The 16,337-nt window shown below is 37.8% G+C and overlaps 1 protein-coding gene across 1 annotated transcript; it reads right to left on the reverse strand.

Annotated features, from left to right (window-relative positions):
* Nucleotides 1–445: 445 nt before the first annotated feature.
* On the reverse strand, nucleotides 446–952 carry LOC113354556 (clumping factor A-like). The gene has a single exon (XM_026597853.1). The coding sequence runs from the start codon at nucleotides 950–952 to the stop codon at nucleotides 446–448; it is 507 nt and encodes a 168-aa protein (XP_026453638.1).
* Nucleotides 953–16,337: the final 15,385 nt, after the last annotated feature.

Below are 16,337 nucleotides of genomic sequence, written 5' to 3' on the forward strand. Positions count from 1 at the left end.
GTTAAACTCTAAATCCTGGAGATATATACAAGATACAGCAGGTGTTTATCTTCTTAAAATAGTCAATTCGGTTGCGAGTTTTACTGAAACCCTAAGTCTCGAACAAGGTCAATACTGGAGATGCGAAGTAAAATAATACACTGGGGACTGGCCAAAGTTAGGCATGGTCAGAGAAGTCACACGGCCTTGTGTGTTACATATCTTCTGCGACATGTTTGGATGTTTTCACAGATGAAAACCATAAAACGAGTAAAGGAAGATCACAATGGGTTCGGCGTATGAGGATTGGCCCATTTTATCCGATTAAATCAAGAGGAAATGACCTTAATAAAAGAATTTCTTACAAAAGGAAAATCTTAATACTCAAGAGAAGTTGTTCAAATAAGATGTTTACTACGAAGGCTAAGAAAACATTCAAATGTTTAAATGGAAATCAAGAATAAAGCTATTCGTCAGATTCATCTGAGCTGTCAGATTCATCATCACTGTCCTTCTTGGAATCCTCATCTTCGTCGGAATCACTGTCAATATCATTGATGAAGTCTGGATGGGTATGAGGATCGTCCGAGTCTGAATCTTCTTCTGCTTCAGCTTCAAGTTCAGCATCAACTCGTTTCATAGGCTTGACCTTGAACTCTGGTAACACCCACGTGGTTTCCTCTTCATAAGCATCAGCATCAGAGTCAAAAGGTACTCCATCGACGAATCGACGTCTCTCCTCTTCCGTCAGTATTTTGCGCTGGATTCGATCTTTTCTACGCATACGACCCTCCGCTTCATCATTGTCGGCTTTTTGCTTCATAAGCTCGGCATAAGTGACTCTCCGGTTGTTCGGGGGTATACTAGGCTTTGCCCCTTCATCGTGAGTTCTCTTAGCTTTCGAATTGGCTACAGAAGCTTTAGAATCCTCATCAGAAGAGCTGTAGGAATTGCTGCTGTTGGAAATTGCCATTTACTAGAACCAGGAACACAAGATTAGCAACATGCTAATAAATCCGTCTACAAAATGGTAATTTTTAACTCTTACCTCTTTACAATTCTACTAACAATAGTGATTGTGCCGTAAGAGTTGACACTCAGAAGTTATTTCCTTCCTGGAAACCTGCAAATAACGAACAAAAAATTTTTAGACTGATTTTTCATAAAATCATAGACACAATTTTCATAGTATAAACATCCACAACTGGGCTATGAAATTTACACCAAGACAATATTTCATCATAAATAAATTGTCTAAAATTCGAGGGTTACTCAAAGCCCATGTTTTGGTTTTACGAAGCAATAAAACCGTGATCAACTCACGTAAAAAAATTTTGACGTGAGCTCAGGCTCACGTGAGTTTATCAAAAAAAAATGTTGTTGTGAAGCTCCACGGTTTCATGATAAAAAAAGAATATATTTTCCTTCGTACGAGCGTTTTTCTTTAAAACGAAGGTTTATTTTGGTTTTGTGAAAGCTCACATCTTTAAAGATAAAGTTTTGGTTTCCATGAAAGCTCATAAACAAAATTTTATCACTGGACACATGTCTTTTTTCCAAAGAAGAATCTCTCTCAAGTTAGGGATTGTTGCTAGTTTCTTAAACTAACGATCGAACATACATTCCTAAAACAAGGGTTTTTCATAAAACTCACATCCAAAATATGTGTATACCCATATTATTTTATGATGAACAACTCATGAACAAACAGCAAGATTTAAAAAAAAAATTTACGTACTTGTCGGCGCCGGCCGGAAGTTGGCCAGACGGTGGTGGCTCCGGTCGGCTGGTGGTCGGCGCTCCGAAGATTTTTCTCCTGCTCCTGCTTGGGCGAGAAGATGAAGAAAAGAGGGAGATGGTGGACGTGCGGGAAGATATAAAAAAAAAGGAATTAATTCCTTTTATACCAAATTTTATTTCCAAAACCTAATTCCATAAGGATTTCCTTTTCGGGCCCGGCCCATGAATCCTAAACCGACCAAGGTTCCGCCATCAAATCAGCGGTTCTAAACCAATTTATGCTTATTGGATGACGCTTAGGTTTTTGCTCAAACCATGGTTTGCTCATTCGGACGAAATCCGGTAATGTCTTATCTTATGACTAAGTTCAATTACTTATTTTCGTCTGTACCTGGAAAATCACCATTCAATGCTGACTGAGCGGCTCCTAGAAAACATGCCTGCTAGTATAGAGCGACAATGTCTTCAGGATGAAACCAGGTTTTCCCTGACTATATAGGAGAAATATGATACTCCAGCAAGTTCATATTGCTCAACTCTCAGATAATTAATGCTCCTAGATAGGAAGCCCTGCTAGTATAGAGCCATCAGTTAATTATCTCTAATCGCCTGAATATCCAGCAATATTATACGATTCTTCGTTATATTTCGTCACTTCAATTCGTGGTTATTCCCAGCAGAATTCCACGGGTTAGTGATAAATATTCAACGAAACAGGAATCTGAGCATCGAATAATCCCTAACTAAAATGGTGCAAGTGTACTTAACAATAATGCACAGACCAGTATTTGAATGCGCAAACGAGCATTTCAAAAATATGAATGAACGATGAAGCTATGCAAAATAGGAAGGAAAAATAATAATAATAAATATTAGCAAAGGCGCTGATAGACACATTATTGTGTCTAATTTGTTCTCAATGTCCGTATTGTTGGAACTCTATTTTTGTACTAATATTGTGTTTTTATGTATTTTTAGGAAATAAACATTTTTGGAAAATTCGGCTCGAAAAGTTGATTTTGGCACCCGGAGGACAAGTGTTATTCGGAATCTCGCTTTTGGATAAGGGGTAACCTAATTACTAAGGGGCACCCCCAAGTCACCCCCAAGGCAGCTGCTATTCGCACCCCTACTCTGGATAGGGGGCTACCAGTTTCTTCCCCATTTGAACCGAGTTTTGGCGGGAAAAATAGTTCTTCACCTGCGTAATTGTTGAAGCAAATTTTGGACGTGATATAAGGAGATTCAAGGGCTAGTTTTCATTGGGCTGGACTTGGTAGAGCAAAACAGCGTTAGTTTAATCAATTGAATCAACTCAATTGGGCTGGATCGAGTGAAACGGAGCTCAACAGGGAACTGCAGTAAAGAAGAAATATTTCATCGAATATTTGATTCGATGCGTATTGCATGGGACAAGATTTTCTTCTTTACTCAACAAAATTCGTCCCTATCAAATCAGGATAAAAAAAGGAAAGACAGCTTAGAAGATGCAAAGAAGAGAAAGAAAATATTCTCGTATCTGCCAGTTTTGAAGAGAAATTATATGGAGTTAACTCGAAATATTTCAATGCCTGTCGAGTATAAAAAGGCATGTTGGGTCAATTAGGAAGTTTATGGAGAATTTGGGAGAGAGTTAGAGACGTAAAAATCAAAGAACCAGATGCTGTGAAGAAAGTTTCTGCTGCTGCTGGAACTGAAGAACACGAAGAACAATAAACGAGGCAGGAAAGTCGTTAAAAACTGTCGCTTTATTGCGACACTTTTCCACTCCTTTCCGCGACTGAGTCGTTGTACCAACAGCACTATCTTTGTGTCGTTGATTCTGGACGCCTTCTGTGGGTCGCAGAATCCTGTTTTATACTATTTACTTATCTTTGTCTTCATTGTAAAACACTTTTGAGCATCAATGAAATCTTTTGAGAGGTTTTTCATCATGAGTAGCTAAACCCAATCCCAGGGGTGACAGAGGAAGCCATTCTCACAATAATTATGTGGTAATCTCTATTTTATTAATTTATGCAATATTTTTATATGATTAATTGCATTGATAAAAATGATTTAAATGGTTTTTATTAATCAACTGTGTTTTCCCTTGATAATGCATGCTTAGTTTTAGACTCTTGATGCATTATACTTGTGATTAACATTTGATATTTTGGAAAATCTGCTTTTGGCAATATTTATAATCAACCCAATTATTTAAATTGCATAGTAAAAAAATATTAGATCACATAAGTATTATTGAATGGTGGAATCTTAACCCCTATTTCTCCATAAAAGTTTACGTCAGTTTGCTATTTTCCTAAATTTTTTTTAAATCTAGAAATTTTGTTATCTTCACAAATCTGAAAGGAACCCACTTTTACCACTATCTCTACAACAACTTGAAAATACATTAAAATTTTGGCGCCGCCGACGCGGATTTGTGCTTAGGTAGAATTTTTAGGTTTTTATTATTTTTATTATTCCATTTGTTCTTTTTTACGTCTCTTTGGTTGTGTCTTTGCATTACAGGTTTGAAGTTGGAAACTAAAGACCTTGGAATCAAAGCTTAAAGCTAAAAGAGAAGGAAAAAAGACAAAGCAAAAAAATAAAGAAAAAAGAGAGAAAAAAAAAAGAAAAAAGAGAGAATTCTTTTTTATTTTTTATTTTTTTTAAAAGACTTTCAATTTTTTATTTTATTTTTGTAATTATTATTATTATTTTTTGTATTTCTTTTCATTGGACTGGACTTTGGACAATTTATTTTAATTTTAAACCCTACGGAAGGGTTATATAAAAAAAAATTATATATAAACTATGTGCAGGGAAGGACGACGATTACTATATCGTCTCGGCCCCTCGGGTTCGTACATGACATAGGAGTCGTGGCCCGAGTCGACTTCAACGGTTCATCCCCCGTATGGTACGGGAGGTAAGTCCATCGAAACACTCGCGAATCTCCTGTAAGCGAGTTACTGTATTCCTTAAGGTGATTCATTGATTGAGGACGAATTTGGACTGTTTTTAAATTCCTAGTAAAGGGAAAGGCCTGGACAATACAAGATAAGGGTTCGGATTTCATCACCGCTCCCTTCTTGCCCGCCTTAGGTAAACGAAACCTAACGCGAACCCAAGCTTAAAATCTGATTAGAACGAGACCGATAGGGTAACGAGCTTGGTAGGAAAATCTTTCGAAAAATATTGGTTACTCTTTTAAGCATACTTCAAAGTTCTTGATGGTTTCTGTAAGTTGAATGAGTGACTGCGCCTCCTTGTGATAGCGGTGAGTCCTTGGGTATCAAAGCTCCACTGAGCTTCCCTCGCCTCGATTCAACTTACATTAGCTCGGATTGATTCCATAGGGGTGTGCTCAAATTGTAACGAATTCCTTTTCGAAGGAATAGAAGCTGGTCTAGAAAATAATCTAAGTGGAGCCATCATGCTTTTTGTTTGCTATATTCTACAGGTTTTATTTGGTCGAGTCAGCCTTGTTTGTGATTGTGCAGAATTCCCTTGCAATTAAGAATGTCGAACTGGTATGATAGAAGCCAATACAATGAGTATCGACCTGAATTTGAATATGGACATCATACTTTTTATGACCATGTTGGGAATAGTGGTTGGGAACGCCATCCTTTGGAAGGATATGGGTCATACCCTGGTGAGCCCAATTACTATCCACACATGCATCAGTCTTACGAGAAAGAAGATTATAGTACTAGTTCTTCGTCTCTAGAGGATAAAATCAAACTATTGAAAAGTAGTCCTTTATATGATCCCTCTGTTCCTATTCCTCCTTTAGAAGAGTCCCTCAGGGAGTTAGCTGAGTCGACGCGTAAGTTAGCTGAGATGAATAGTGTAATTATAGACGTAAGAACTACAATAATGAGTGAACTTTCTATAGAGGAATCCCTCAAGCTGATGGCTGAGACGAACGAAAGACTTGCTCGAAATAATCTTACTTTCCAATATATTGTTTCCAATAATACCCTTAAAAATGAGGATAGTTATTTTCATAATCAAGATGACGAGGTTAGAATTGGTAACACTACCTGTTTTGATGAGGTTCAATCTTTTTCATGTTATTATGATGAGGATAGTGTTGATGGAGAATCATACTTATGTAGGAATAGTGATCAGGAAATGGTTACTCCAATTGAGCTTTACAATGATAATATTATTTCTAGTTCAAATCCAAATAATTTTAATAATTATTCACCTGTTCAAAAGGACGAGGATTTGACTAGAGATACCCTCGTTTTAGATGATGTAGTATTTCCTGTTTACAAAGACGATAATGATTTAGAGGAACGAGTTTATTATGAGAATAATGTTTTAGAGTCTAGCGATTTAGAAACAATATTCTTAGACGAAGAGATGAACTCGTAGAGCTTTTAAATATGAGTGAGGATGCATCACCTGAGTATAACCTAACAGAAGAAATTGACTATTTTCAGGATTCCAATGATCTAGAAATTAAGGAAATTGTAGCTAGTCTATCTAGAGATACCCAAAAATCTAAGTTTGGGGGTGATTATCATTCTCCTTGTGCCATACCTTTAGCTCTTACATAGATCCCTCATTTTGGACTTGATATCTCTGCCTCGACAATTTTACAAGATTACCTTCATACTCGTTTTCCCGAACCTAATGATGTCCAGGAAGTAGTTCAGTCGTTAGAAACCCATCCTCTGGTTGATGTGGTTTGCCCAGGCTATGATCCCCAGATTGACTTTGTTTTCCCACCAAATAGTTTTCTTCCAACTGTGGGAACGTTTATATTCCAAATGTGTCTAATATTAAGTTGTGAGACTAAACCTAAATGCTTTAGGAAATTAGAATCGACACATTTGCTTAAGAATGACCACTACTCTCATTGTGGTCAATTATGTAAGTCAAATCTTATTGACTTAGAGGATCCTCAGTCATTTAGGTTATTATTGTGCACTTCTAAGATCATATTTGAGTTATTCCAGACTCTAGGACCTAATGATTCGGATCCCACCTATGAAGAAACGCAGCCAAAGAAAATTTTCTATTTAGACCCTTTCATAGAACCTGAACCTGAACCACAATTAAATATAAATTTCTTAATCAGGAAACTAAGTTAGGGCATGCTAGTCTTGTTCACTTTCTTGGTTCATTGCAGTTTCCTTTGGTCAAATCTATTTAGTTTTGAAGACCCACAGTTATTTCGACTGTTACTTTATGGTTCGAGTTGACTAATCCTTTCCTAAGTATGGCTGAAGACTTTAAACTTAGCGCTTCTTGGGAGGTATCCCATGCTCATGCAACACGGTAATATCTTTCCTTAACTCTTTCGCTTCAAATGGTAACAGTTTCTCCTTGTTCATGCTTTTAGTTTCATCTGTAGAACATTGAGGACAATGTTAGATTTAAGTTTGGGGGTATGGGAGAAAATTTTTAGTTGCAATTAGTAAACTCCAGAGCCTAGAAATTTATGCCTATTAAGGTTTGCACCAACCAATCTAAGTGGATGGGAACATCTTGGTTATAGGAGTTGAGGAACCAATATGATTAGATGGAAACATCGAAAGAGTCTATTCATAAAAGCACAGAGCTCGGGTGTTAGTAATAACATGATAGTTTCACCATATCTCGTTGAGTCCTTTTCATTTGTTTTTTTATTTTTTCTTTTTAAACTATGTTTCTCTAAGTGATTAGGTGGGGCACACGATTCAAGTTGTTACCACTGCTAGGGTGAATTAGAGTGACTGAGTTACTAAAAAAAAAGACCGGACCAGTTAGACCAATCGGAATAAGTATTAACACTTGGATAGAAATATGCGTGTGTTCTCCCTGTTTCCGTCGCCTAAGCAAGCGTGGAATGCAGGACCCGTGGGAACTATCGTGTAATTTGCTGACAAGAAGCATGCGCTTGGATCAACAAGATCTATTCATGCCGTTAAGTTAAAAAAAAAAAGGTTATTGTTCTGTTTAGTCAACTGCTGGTTCCCTTGTATTTGCCAGTTTGTTGATCTAGATTTAAGTTATTGACCACTGTTCCCTTGTATATGCCAGTTGTGTTGATATTAGTCAGACCGGTATCTCAGTCCATTAGGATAGGTTCATTCTGGCAGTGGCCTTCAGACAGATATGTGAAACATCGATCATTTGGTTAACATCAAAACCATCTACATTTTTCTATTTCCATCTCCTTTTTCTATCCATATGATTAGTTTGACTCCGAATATGATGTCCATAGTGCAACTATCTGAGTAGAGCTCTGTCACTTTATATGAATTTTAGTATGCTTGAGTGCAAACTCGTGTACATCAATTGGAATTTCGCATCAGGGTACTTCCTCCTATAGTCAATAAGTATGCCAACCAAGGAGATTCTTTAGTGCCTTCCAAGGCTCTGCATAGATAAGCTAGGGTCTGGAGTAATGGTTTTGTGGGCACACCTCTGGTAAACCCTCCCGAGATTAACTCGGTTTAATTTATTTTTTATTAGTTTTACTCGAGGACTAGCAAATAATAAGTTTGGGGGTATTTGATAGACAAATTTTTGTGTCTAATTTGTCCTCAATGTCCGTATTGTTGGAACTCTATTTTTGTACTAGTATTGTGTTTTTTATGTATTTTTAGAAAATAAACATTTTTGGAAAATTCGGCTCGAAAAGTTGATTTTGGCACCCGGAGGACAAGTGTTATTCGGACTCTCGCTTTTGGATAAGTAGTAACCTAATTACTAAGGTTCACCCCCAGGTCACCCCCAAGACAGCTGCTATTCGCACCCCTACTCTGGATAGGGGGCTACCAGTTTCTTCCCCATTTGAATCGAGTTTTGGCGGGAAAAATAGTTCTTCACCTGCGTAATTGTTGAAGCAAATTTTGGACGTGATATAAGGAGATTCAAGGGCTAGTTTTCATTGGGCTGGAATTGGTAGAGCAAAACAACGTTAGTTTAATCAATTGGATCAACTGAATTGGGCTGGATCGAGTGAAACGGAGCTCAACAGGGAACTGCAGTAAAGAAGAAATATTTCATCGAATATTTTATTCGATGCGTATTTCATGGGACAAGATTTTCTTCTTTACTCAACAAAATTCGTCCCTATCAAATCAGGATAAAAAAAGGAAAGACAGTTTAGAAGATGCAAAGAAGAGAAAGAAAATATTCTCGTATCTGCCAGTTTTGAAGAGAAATTATATGGAGTTAACTCGAAATATTTCAATGCCTGTCGAGTATAAAAAAGCTTGTTGGGTCGATTAGGAAGTTTAGGGAGAATTTGGGAGAGAGTTAGAGACGTAAAAATCAAAGAACCAGACGCTGTGAAGAAAGTTTCTGCTGCTGCTGGAACTGAAGAATACGAAGAACAATAGACGAGGCAGGAAAGTCATTAAAAACTGTCGCTTTATTGCGACACTTTTCCACTCCTTTCCGCGACTGAGTCGTTGTACCAACAACACTATCTCTGTGTCGTTGATTCTGGACGCCTTCTGTGGGTCGCAGAATCCTGTTTTATACTATTTACTTATCTTTCTCTTCATTGTAAAACACTTTTGAGCATCAATGAAATATTTTGAGAGGTTTTTCATCATGAGTAGCTAAACCCAATCCCAGGGGTGACAGAGGAAGCCATTCTCACAATAATTATGTGGTAATCTCTATTTTATTAATTTATGCAATATTTTTATATGATTAATTGCATTGATAAAAATGATTTAAATGGTTTTATTAATCAACTTTGTTTTCCCTTGATAATGCATGATTAGTTTTAGACTCTTGATGCATTATACTTGTGATTAACATTTGATATTTTGGAAAATCTGCTTTTGGCAATATTTAGAATCAACCCAATTATTTAAATTGCATAGTAAGAAAATATTAGATCACATAAGTATTGTTGAATGGTGGAATCTCAACCCCTATTTCTCCATAAAATTGTACGTCAGTTTGCTATTTTCCTAATTTTATTTAAATCTAGAAATTTTGTTATCTTCACAAATCTGAAAAGAACCCACTTTTACCACTATCTCTACAACAACTTGAAAATACATCAGGCGTCAGGGGACTGGGCTCACCAGCCGCCCAGTCATGCCGTGACCAATCCCGCGCCCAATTTTATATTTTATCATATTTTATTATTTTTCCCTGATCTCATGAAAATTCTCTCGTTCGAGCAAATCTCCTTCGTTTCAAGGAAATTCTCTAATCTCATGATATTTTGTCAAGAAAAATAATAAAATTAGGGAAAGGTGTCGCGGGACCGAGCACCAGCCGGCTGACCATGCTCCAGCCATGGCCGGTCCCACACCTCACGTCCCCATTATTTTATTGTTTCTCTCTGTCCATGAAAATTCCTTGATTTCATGAATTTTCCCTAAAACCATGAAAATTGCCTAATCTTATGAATTTTCCCTAAACCCATGAAAATATTATAAAATTAAGAAAATATGTGGGACCAGGCTCTAGCCGGCCCGCCATCCCCTAGCCGCTCCCACATGCTTCTTATTTTATTATTGTTATTTGTTGTGTTTTCCTCATTCCATGAAAACTCTCTGATTTCAACAAAATACCTTGGTTTCAACAAATCTCTTTGATTTTATGAAGATTCCCTAAAATCATGAAAAAAATTACATAAAATTGGGAAGAGTGCTGGGACCGTGCCCCTTGGCTGGCCGGCCATGCCTTGGCCATTGCCGGTCCCACACTCCATCATTCCCTATTTTATTATTATTTTATTTCCCTCATCTCATGGAAGTTCCTAATTTCATAAAACTCTCCAGTTTCATGGGATTTCCCTCAATTCAGAGAAAATACATAAAATTACATAAAACTGGGAAAATATTGTGGGATCGCTTGCTAGCCGGTCGGCCGTGTCCTAGCCCTGGACGGTCCCACACCTTGCAATTCCCTGTTTTATTTATCATTTTTCATCATCTCATGTATTTTTCCTAGTTTCAGCAAAATCTTGGATTCTGCATATTTTCTCAAAATGTTGCTCAAACGCGCACCGGAAAATATCAAAACTCTTAGGATTGAGACACGAACAACATGGTGACACGGACGCATCCCCTTGACCGGAAAATATCAAAACTTCTAGCCGGTCCCTGCGTTACTCTGCAGTTGATTTGCAATAAATCATCATTTCAGTAAAATTAGGGTTTTGAATTCAGAGCTCCGCAGAAACATGATTCTGATCAGATTCAAATACTCGGATAATTTTATGTTAATTTGATGATCAACATTTTTATTTTACTCGACCCAGCAGTCAGTATCTTAAATTAATATTTTATTTGGTCCTGCTACCAACAATTCATCAAATGAGCGGCATTTGCTCAAACCGACAATATTTGCACGAATTAGCAATATTTGCTCAGATTCAAGAATATTGGTTCAACTATCAATATTCAATAACTCAGAAACACAGCTTGCCCGTCTTAGGTAATCAACATAATAATACCTCGTCTCAGCAGACATATTTAATTCACGAGTCTCAGAACATTTTCAAATCATGTTCAACTCAGTAATACATGGACTCATCGTCCCATAAAGTCAGCAACTGACTCCACAACCACGAGATATCAATCGTGTCACATGGGGGGATATTAACTAGGGTTTTGGTCTGGTGGTCTACGGCACGTGTGTTCATCCACGACGAGAATGTGAGCAAGTCGTGCAATTAGTTGGAAGAGTCAGCAAAGTAGTGGGTGGAAAATTAACCAAGTCTTCGCATGATGAGCAACTGTTTTTAACACGATTTCCCACTTCCCCACTCTCTGATTCCAGCAACTGTCACACTTCATGGGATCATGGTGTTTTCAACTCCGGCATTATAAAATGTCTCTGAATCCTGATTGAAAGGACAAGATTGGAATACTCGAACATTCGTCTAAACAAGCAATTTCTCGGCAAGTTCATACAGACAATCTTCGTCTACACGAACTCATCGTCTGAGTAATCACTCTCAATTGAGTAAAATTCAATCATTCAGAGCGTTCTTACGCTGAATTCATAACACACCTACAATCTCAGATCACCATTGATCTCACACATTTCTCAGCTTCCCTCCTACATATCAACGCATCCTCTCTTGTGACCCTCTGGAACGGCCATTGTTCTTGGTTTAGTCCGGGGTCTTACAGATTGATCTCTCGAACTTAAAACACTCCTTTCTTGTAGTGCATCTGTGTGAGGTTCAACATTTCACTCGGTTCAAGGAGTCTCCACACGGTCGACTCTTCAATTCCGTAAAAACCAGCAAATCGTTTTTCTTCATCTACAACTGGTAATGTTTTTGTTAAAAACAATGCAAGACAAGGGCAGACATAAAACAGAGTAAATATGCTTTTTTCTTTTGCTTTTGTCAGTCATAAAACAGAGTGTCGAAAATGCGTACGAGAATTTTCAGCAAAAAGATAGGATCTAGTGAACCCACACCCGACCCGACCCGACCAGACGGACGGCGGCGTGCGTGCTTCGGTGCAAAGCACCGCGCGTACGGGAAAGGCAACCTTTCCCTAGTCTAGGTCTTCTCTCTCACACAAAAGTGTGTAGACCCAAAGGGCCATGCCCTTTAGCCAAAACCTATGGTATTTAAGTCTAAAACTCTTAAGATTTTAGTTTATGTGGGACTAATGTTTTATCTATTCATATGAAAAAACAACTAGTGGGCAATAGGTCTAGGGTTCAAAACATGGTCCATGCACTTTTGGTTTTAAAACAAAACCCGTTTTTTTTCTAACAATCCCCCACATGAATGATTAAACATATCGATAAAACACGAGAAAATAGAAGACATCAAAATTAGGTTAAGGTGTCCCAAAGATTGAACCTTAGCTTAGTGAGAAGTTACCGGAACTGCTTGTTGTAACGGTGAACACAATGTCTTGAACCGTCAATAGTGTATGCAATCCATAAATAACAACCAAACTTGATATCTCAAAGGAAAGCTGCCAAGGTCTTGCCGTTGTGCCCGTTTTGGCCATGGGATAAATCCCGGACTTAATGAATGTCTCTAGAAAATCAGCTCAAGTTCTCATAGGAAGCGGCCTCACTTCCAACCTATGTCCATTAAGAGTGTCCTTCCACACCCCGCTTTAAACAAAGCCATGGAACTCATTAAGATCTCAATAGATCATCCTAACTCATGCAGGTAGCACTATCACACAGTTACACCATAAGGAGGGACAAAGATAGTGCTGTCTCGATATCACCAAAAATTAGTTGTCTCATTGAACCTTGATCTTGGATCTCCATTCACAAGGTTGAGTATCCTTCTTGGTGATTTATTCTATGAGATTAAGTCACATCCCCTTCGATGTGGATCTAACTACCTCTCTAGACAAGACTTTCGTCAAAGGATCTGCAATATTATCTTTGGACTTTACGAAGTCTATAGAGATAATACCAGTAAAGAGTAGTTGTTTCACTGTCTTGTGTCTTCTTTGTATATGTATAGACTTTATGTTGTATACATTGTTCCTTGCGCAACCAATAGCAGCTTGACTGTCACAGTGGATTGCGATCAAAGACACATGCTTGGGCCAGAGTGGAATTCCTCCCAAGAAAGCTCGTATTCATTCAGCTTCCTCTCCAGCTTTTTCCAAGGCTATAAACTCAAACTCCATAGTGGATCGAGCTATACATGTCTCCATAACACAGACGCACCTCCAAGTGTGAAGATGTACCCACTAGTGGATTTGCACTCATCTGAGTCTGATATCCAGTTGGCATCACAATACCCTTCTAGCACAGCAGGATACTTCCCAAAACTTAAGCAATAGTTTGAAGTGCCTCTCAGGTAGGGTAGAACTCTCAGGTAGTGCCTCTTAAGCAATAGTGCATTCCAGTTTGAAGTGTATCTACTCACAGTGTAGGCAATATCAGGTCTTGTACAGTTCATCAAATACATAAGACTGCCAATAACACGAGAATACTCGAGTTGAGAAATTCCCTCACCCTTGTTCTTTTTCAAGTTACAGGTGGGATCATAAGGAGTAGATACAGGTTTAGCATTTTCATGATTAAATCTCTTAAGTACAGTTTCAGCATAATGAGATTAACTAAGACTATATCCATCAGACGTTTTTCTGATTTTCATCCCTAAGATTATATCAGCAGGGCCTAAGTCTTTCATGTCAAAGTTTTCGTTAAGCATGCTTTTTGTGGTATTAATAATATCAATGTTACTGCCTAATATGAGCATATCATCAACATACAGGCACACAATAACATGAGCATCATCCATGGATTTAATGTAAACACATTTATCAGATTGATTAACCTTAAAGCCATTAGATATTATTACATAATCAAATTTTTCATGCCATTGTTTAGGTGCTTGTTTTAAACCGTATAGAGATTTATTCAATTTGCATACTTTGTTTCACAACCTTTCACTACAAAACCTTCAGGTTGGTCCATATAAATTTCTTCATTCAATTCACCATATTAAAATCCAATTTTAACATCCATATGATGTATATTCAAATCATAAATAGAAGCAATAGCAATCAACATACTAATAGAAGCGATTCTAGTGGCAGGTGAATAAGTATCAAAGAAATATAATCCTTCCTTTTATCTATAGCCTTTAGCTACCAACCTAGCTTTGTGTTTCTCTATAGTTCCATCCGTTCTAAGCTTCCTTTTGAAGACCCATTTGCAACCTATGGCTTTACTACCAGGAGGTAAGTCTACAAGCTCCCAAGTTTCGTTTTGCTGAATGGACTCCCACTCATTTATCGAAGCTTCTTCCCAGAAGGGAGCTTCCGAAAATTCATAGCTTCCTTATAGGTTTGAGGTTCAGACTCTACCGTAAGAGTCACAAAATTTGGACCAAAACTTTTCTCGGTTCTAACCCTCTTACTTCTTTTAGGTTCGGTATCAACTTCTAGAGACGGGGATGGCTAGTCGAAGGAACATTCGTGAGGTCATCATGGACCCTTTTGCGAGGTCCAGACCCTATAGGAAATATGTGTTCAAAAAACACTGCATCTCTAGATTCAATTATGGTGTTCATACCAATGCTATTATGGTCAAAACTGATGACCATGAACCTATATGCACTAGTATGCTCAAGTATTCTAGGAAAACACAGTCCACAGTTTTGGGTCCTATATTGGTTTTCTTGGAACGGGGAATGGCCACCTTGGCCAAGCACCCCCACACTTTAAAGTATGCATATGAAGGTCGTCTTCTTTTCCATAACTCATATGGAGTCTTGTCAGATTTCTTAAGTGGAACCCGGTTCAAGATATAGCATGCAGAGAGAATTGCTTCCCCCCACAAGTTTGAAGGTAACCTGAACTAGCTAACATAGCATTCACCATATCTATGAGTGTTCGGTTTTTCCTTTCAGCTATTCCATTTGACTCAGGCTAATAAGGTGCATTAGTTTCATGAATGATGCCACTAAGTTTGCAAAACTCTCCTATAGGTATCACATACTCACCGCCACGGTCTGACCTAAGAGTTTTAATTGTAACACCTCTTTGGTTTTCTACTTCAAGTTTATATAATTTGAAAGCATCTAAAGCTTAATCTTTACCTCTAAGAAGATAAACCTGACGGTATCGTGAGTAATTATCGATAAAAGTGATGTACCATTTTTACCACCTCTAGTTGGTGTTGATTTCAAATCTCCTAAATCCGAGTGAATAGTTCTAAGGGAACTGTACTACGTTTAACCCTTTTGTTAAATCGTTTTCTTGCATATTTAGATTCAACAAAAATTTCAACCTAAAGTATCAAGTCTTTCGATGGATTTGAAATTAACATGTCCTAGTCTATCATGCCAAACATGTGAGGAGTCACAAACATAAGCAGAAGAAGATGCATTAACATTCATGTTCAAAGAAAGTACACTAAGCTTAATCATGTTTTCAGTGACATAACCTTTTCCTACGAAGTCACCACTTTTAGAGATTACAATTTTATTAGACTCAGATACAAATTTAAAACCTTTCCTAAGTAAGATGGTATCTGAGATAAGATTCTTGCATATGTCCGGGAAGTGATACACGTCATTCAATGCGAGAGTTTTTCCTGAAGTGAGCTTCAATTCAACCTTGCCTTTTACCACCATTTTTGCAGTGGAAGAGTTTCCCATAAACAATTTCTCATCGTCTCCTACTTTGACATAGGAGGAGAAAGCATTTTTGAACTTGCAGACATGCCTGGTGGCTCCAGAATCTAACCACGAGTCTCTCACATTTGTCGCATTAGAGACAAGATTGACTTCAGACACCATGCCAGTAAAATATCCAGATTCATCTAATATGTTTGCCTTATTTTCTGTTTTGGATCATTTTTGGTCTTTTTAGGCGCCCTACAGTCTTTGGACATATGACCGGGTTTACCACACTTATAGCAGTCACCTTTGATGGTGTTTTTAGAGACACCACCCTTTGGTTTAAGATGGTTACCTTTGGATCTACGAAGTTTGTTGCGTTTGTTACTATTTTTGCCGGATTCAGATTTTCCATCATGTTCTTTCTTTGTTGCAACATTATCATTTAGGATATGAACTTTGTTGGACATGTCTTTGCTCAACAAAAAGTTTTTGTCCTTGCAAAACAGTGGTTCCTCAACTTGAATCTTTTTCCCCGGCTCTATCATGGTGATTTCACGAGTCTTGTGTCGCAGCCTCCTCTTGTACTCGA

This window comes from Papaver somniferum, chromosome 1 (genome assembly GCF_003573695.1).
Source record: "Papaver somniferum cultivar HN1 chromosome 1, ASM357369v1, whole genome shotgun sequence".
Lineage (NCBI taxonomy): Eukaryota > Viridiplantae > Streptophyta > Magnoliopsida > Ranunculales > Papaveraceae > Papaver > Papaver somniferum.

Coding starts and splice junctions, on each gene's coding strand:
- LOC113354556 (XM_026597853.1), bottom strand. CDS start 952: ATGGCAATTTCCAACAGCAGCAATTCCTACAGCTCTTCTGATGAGGAT.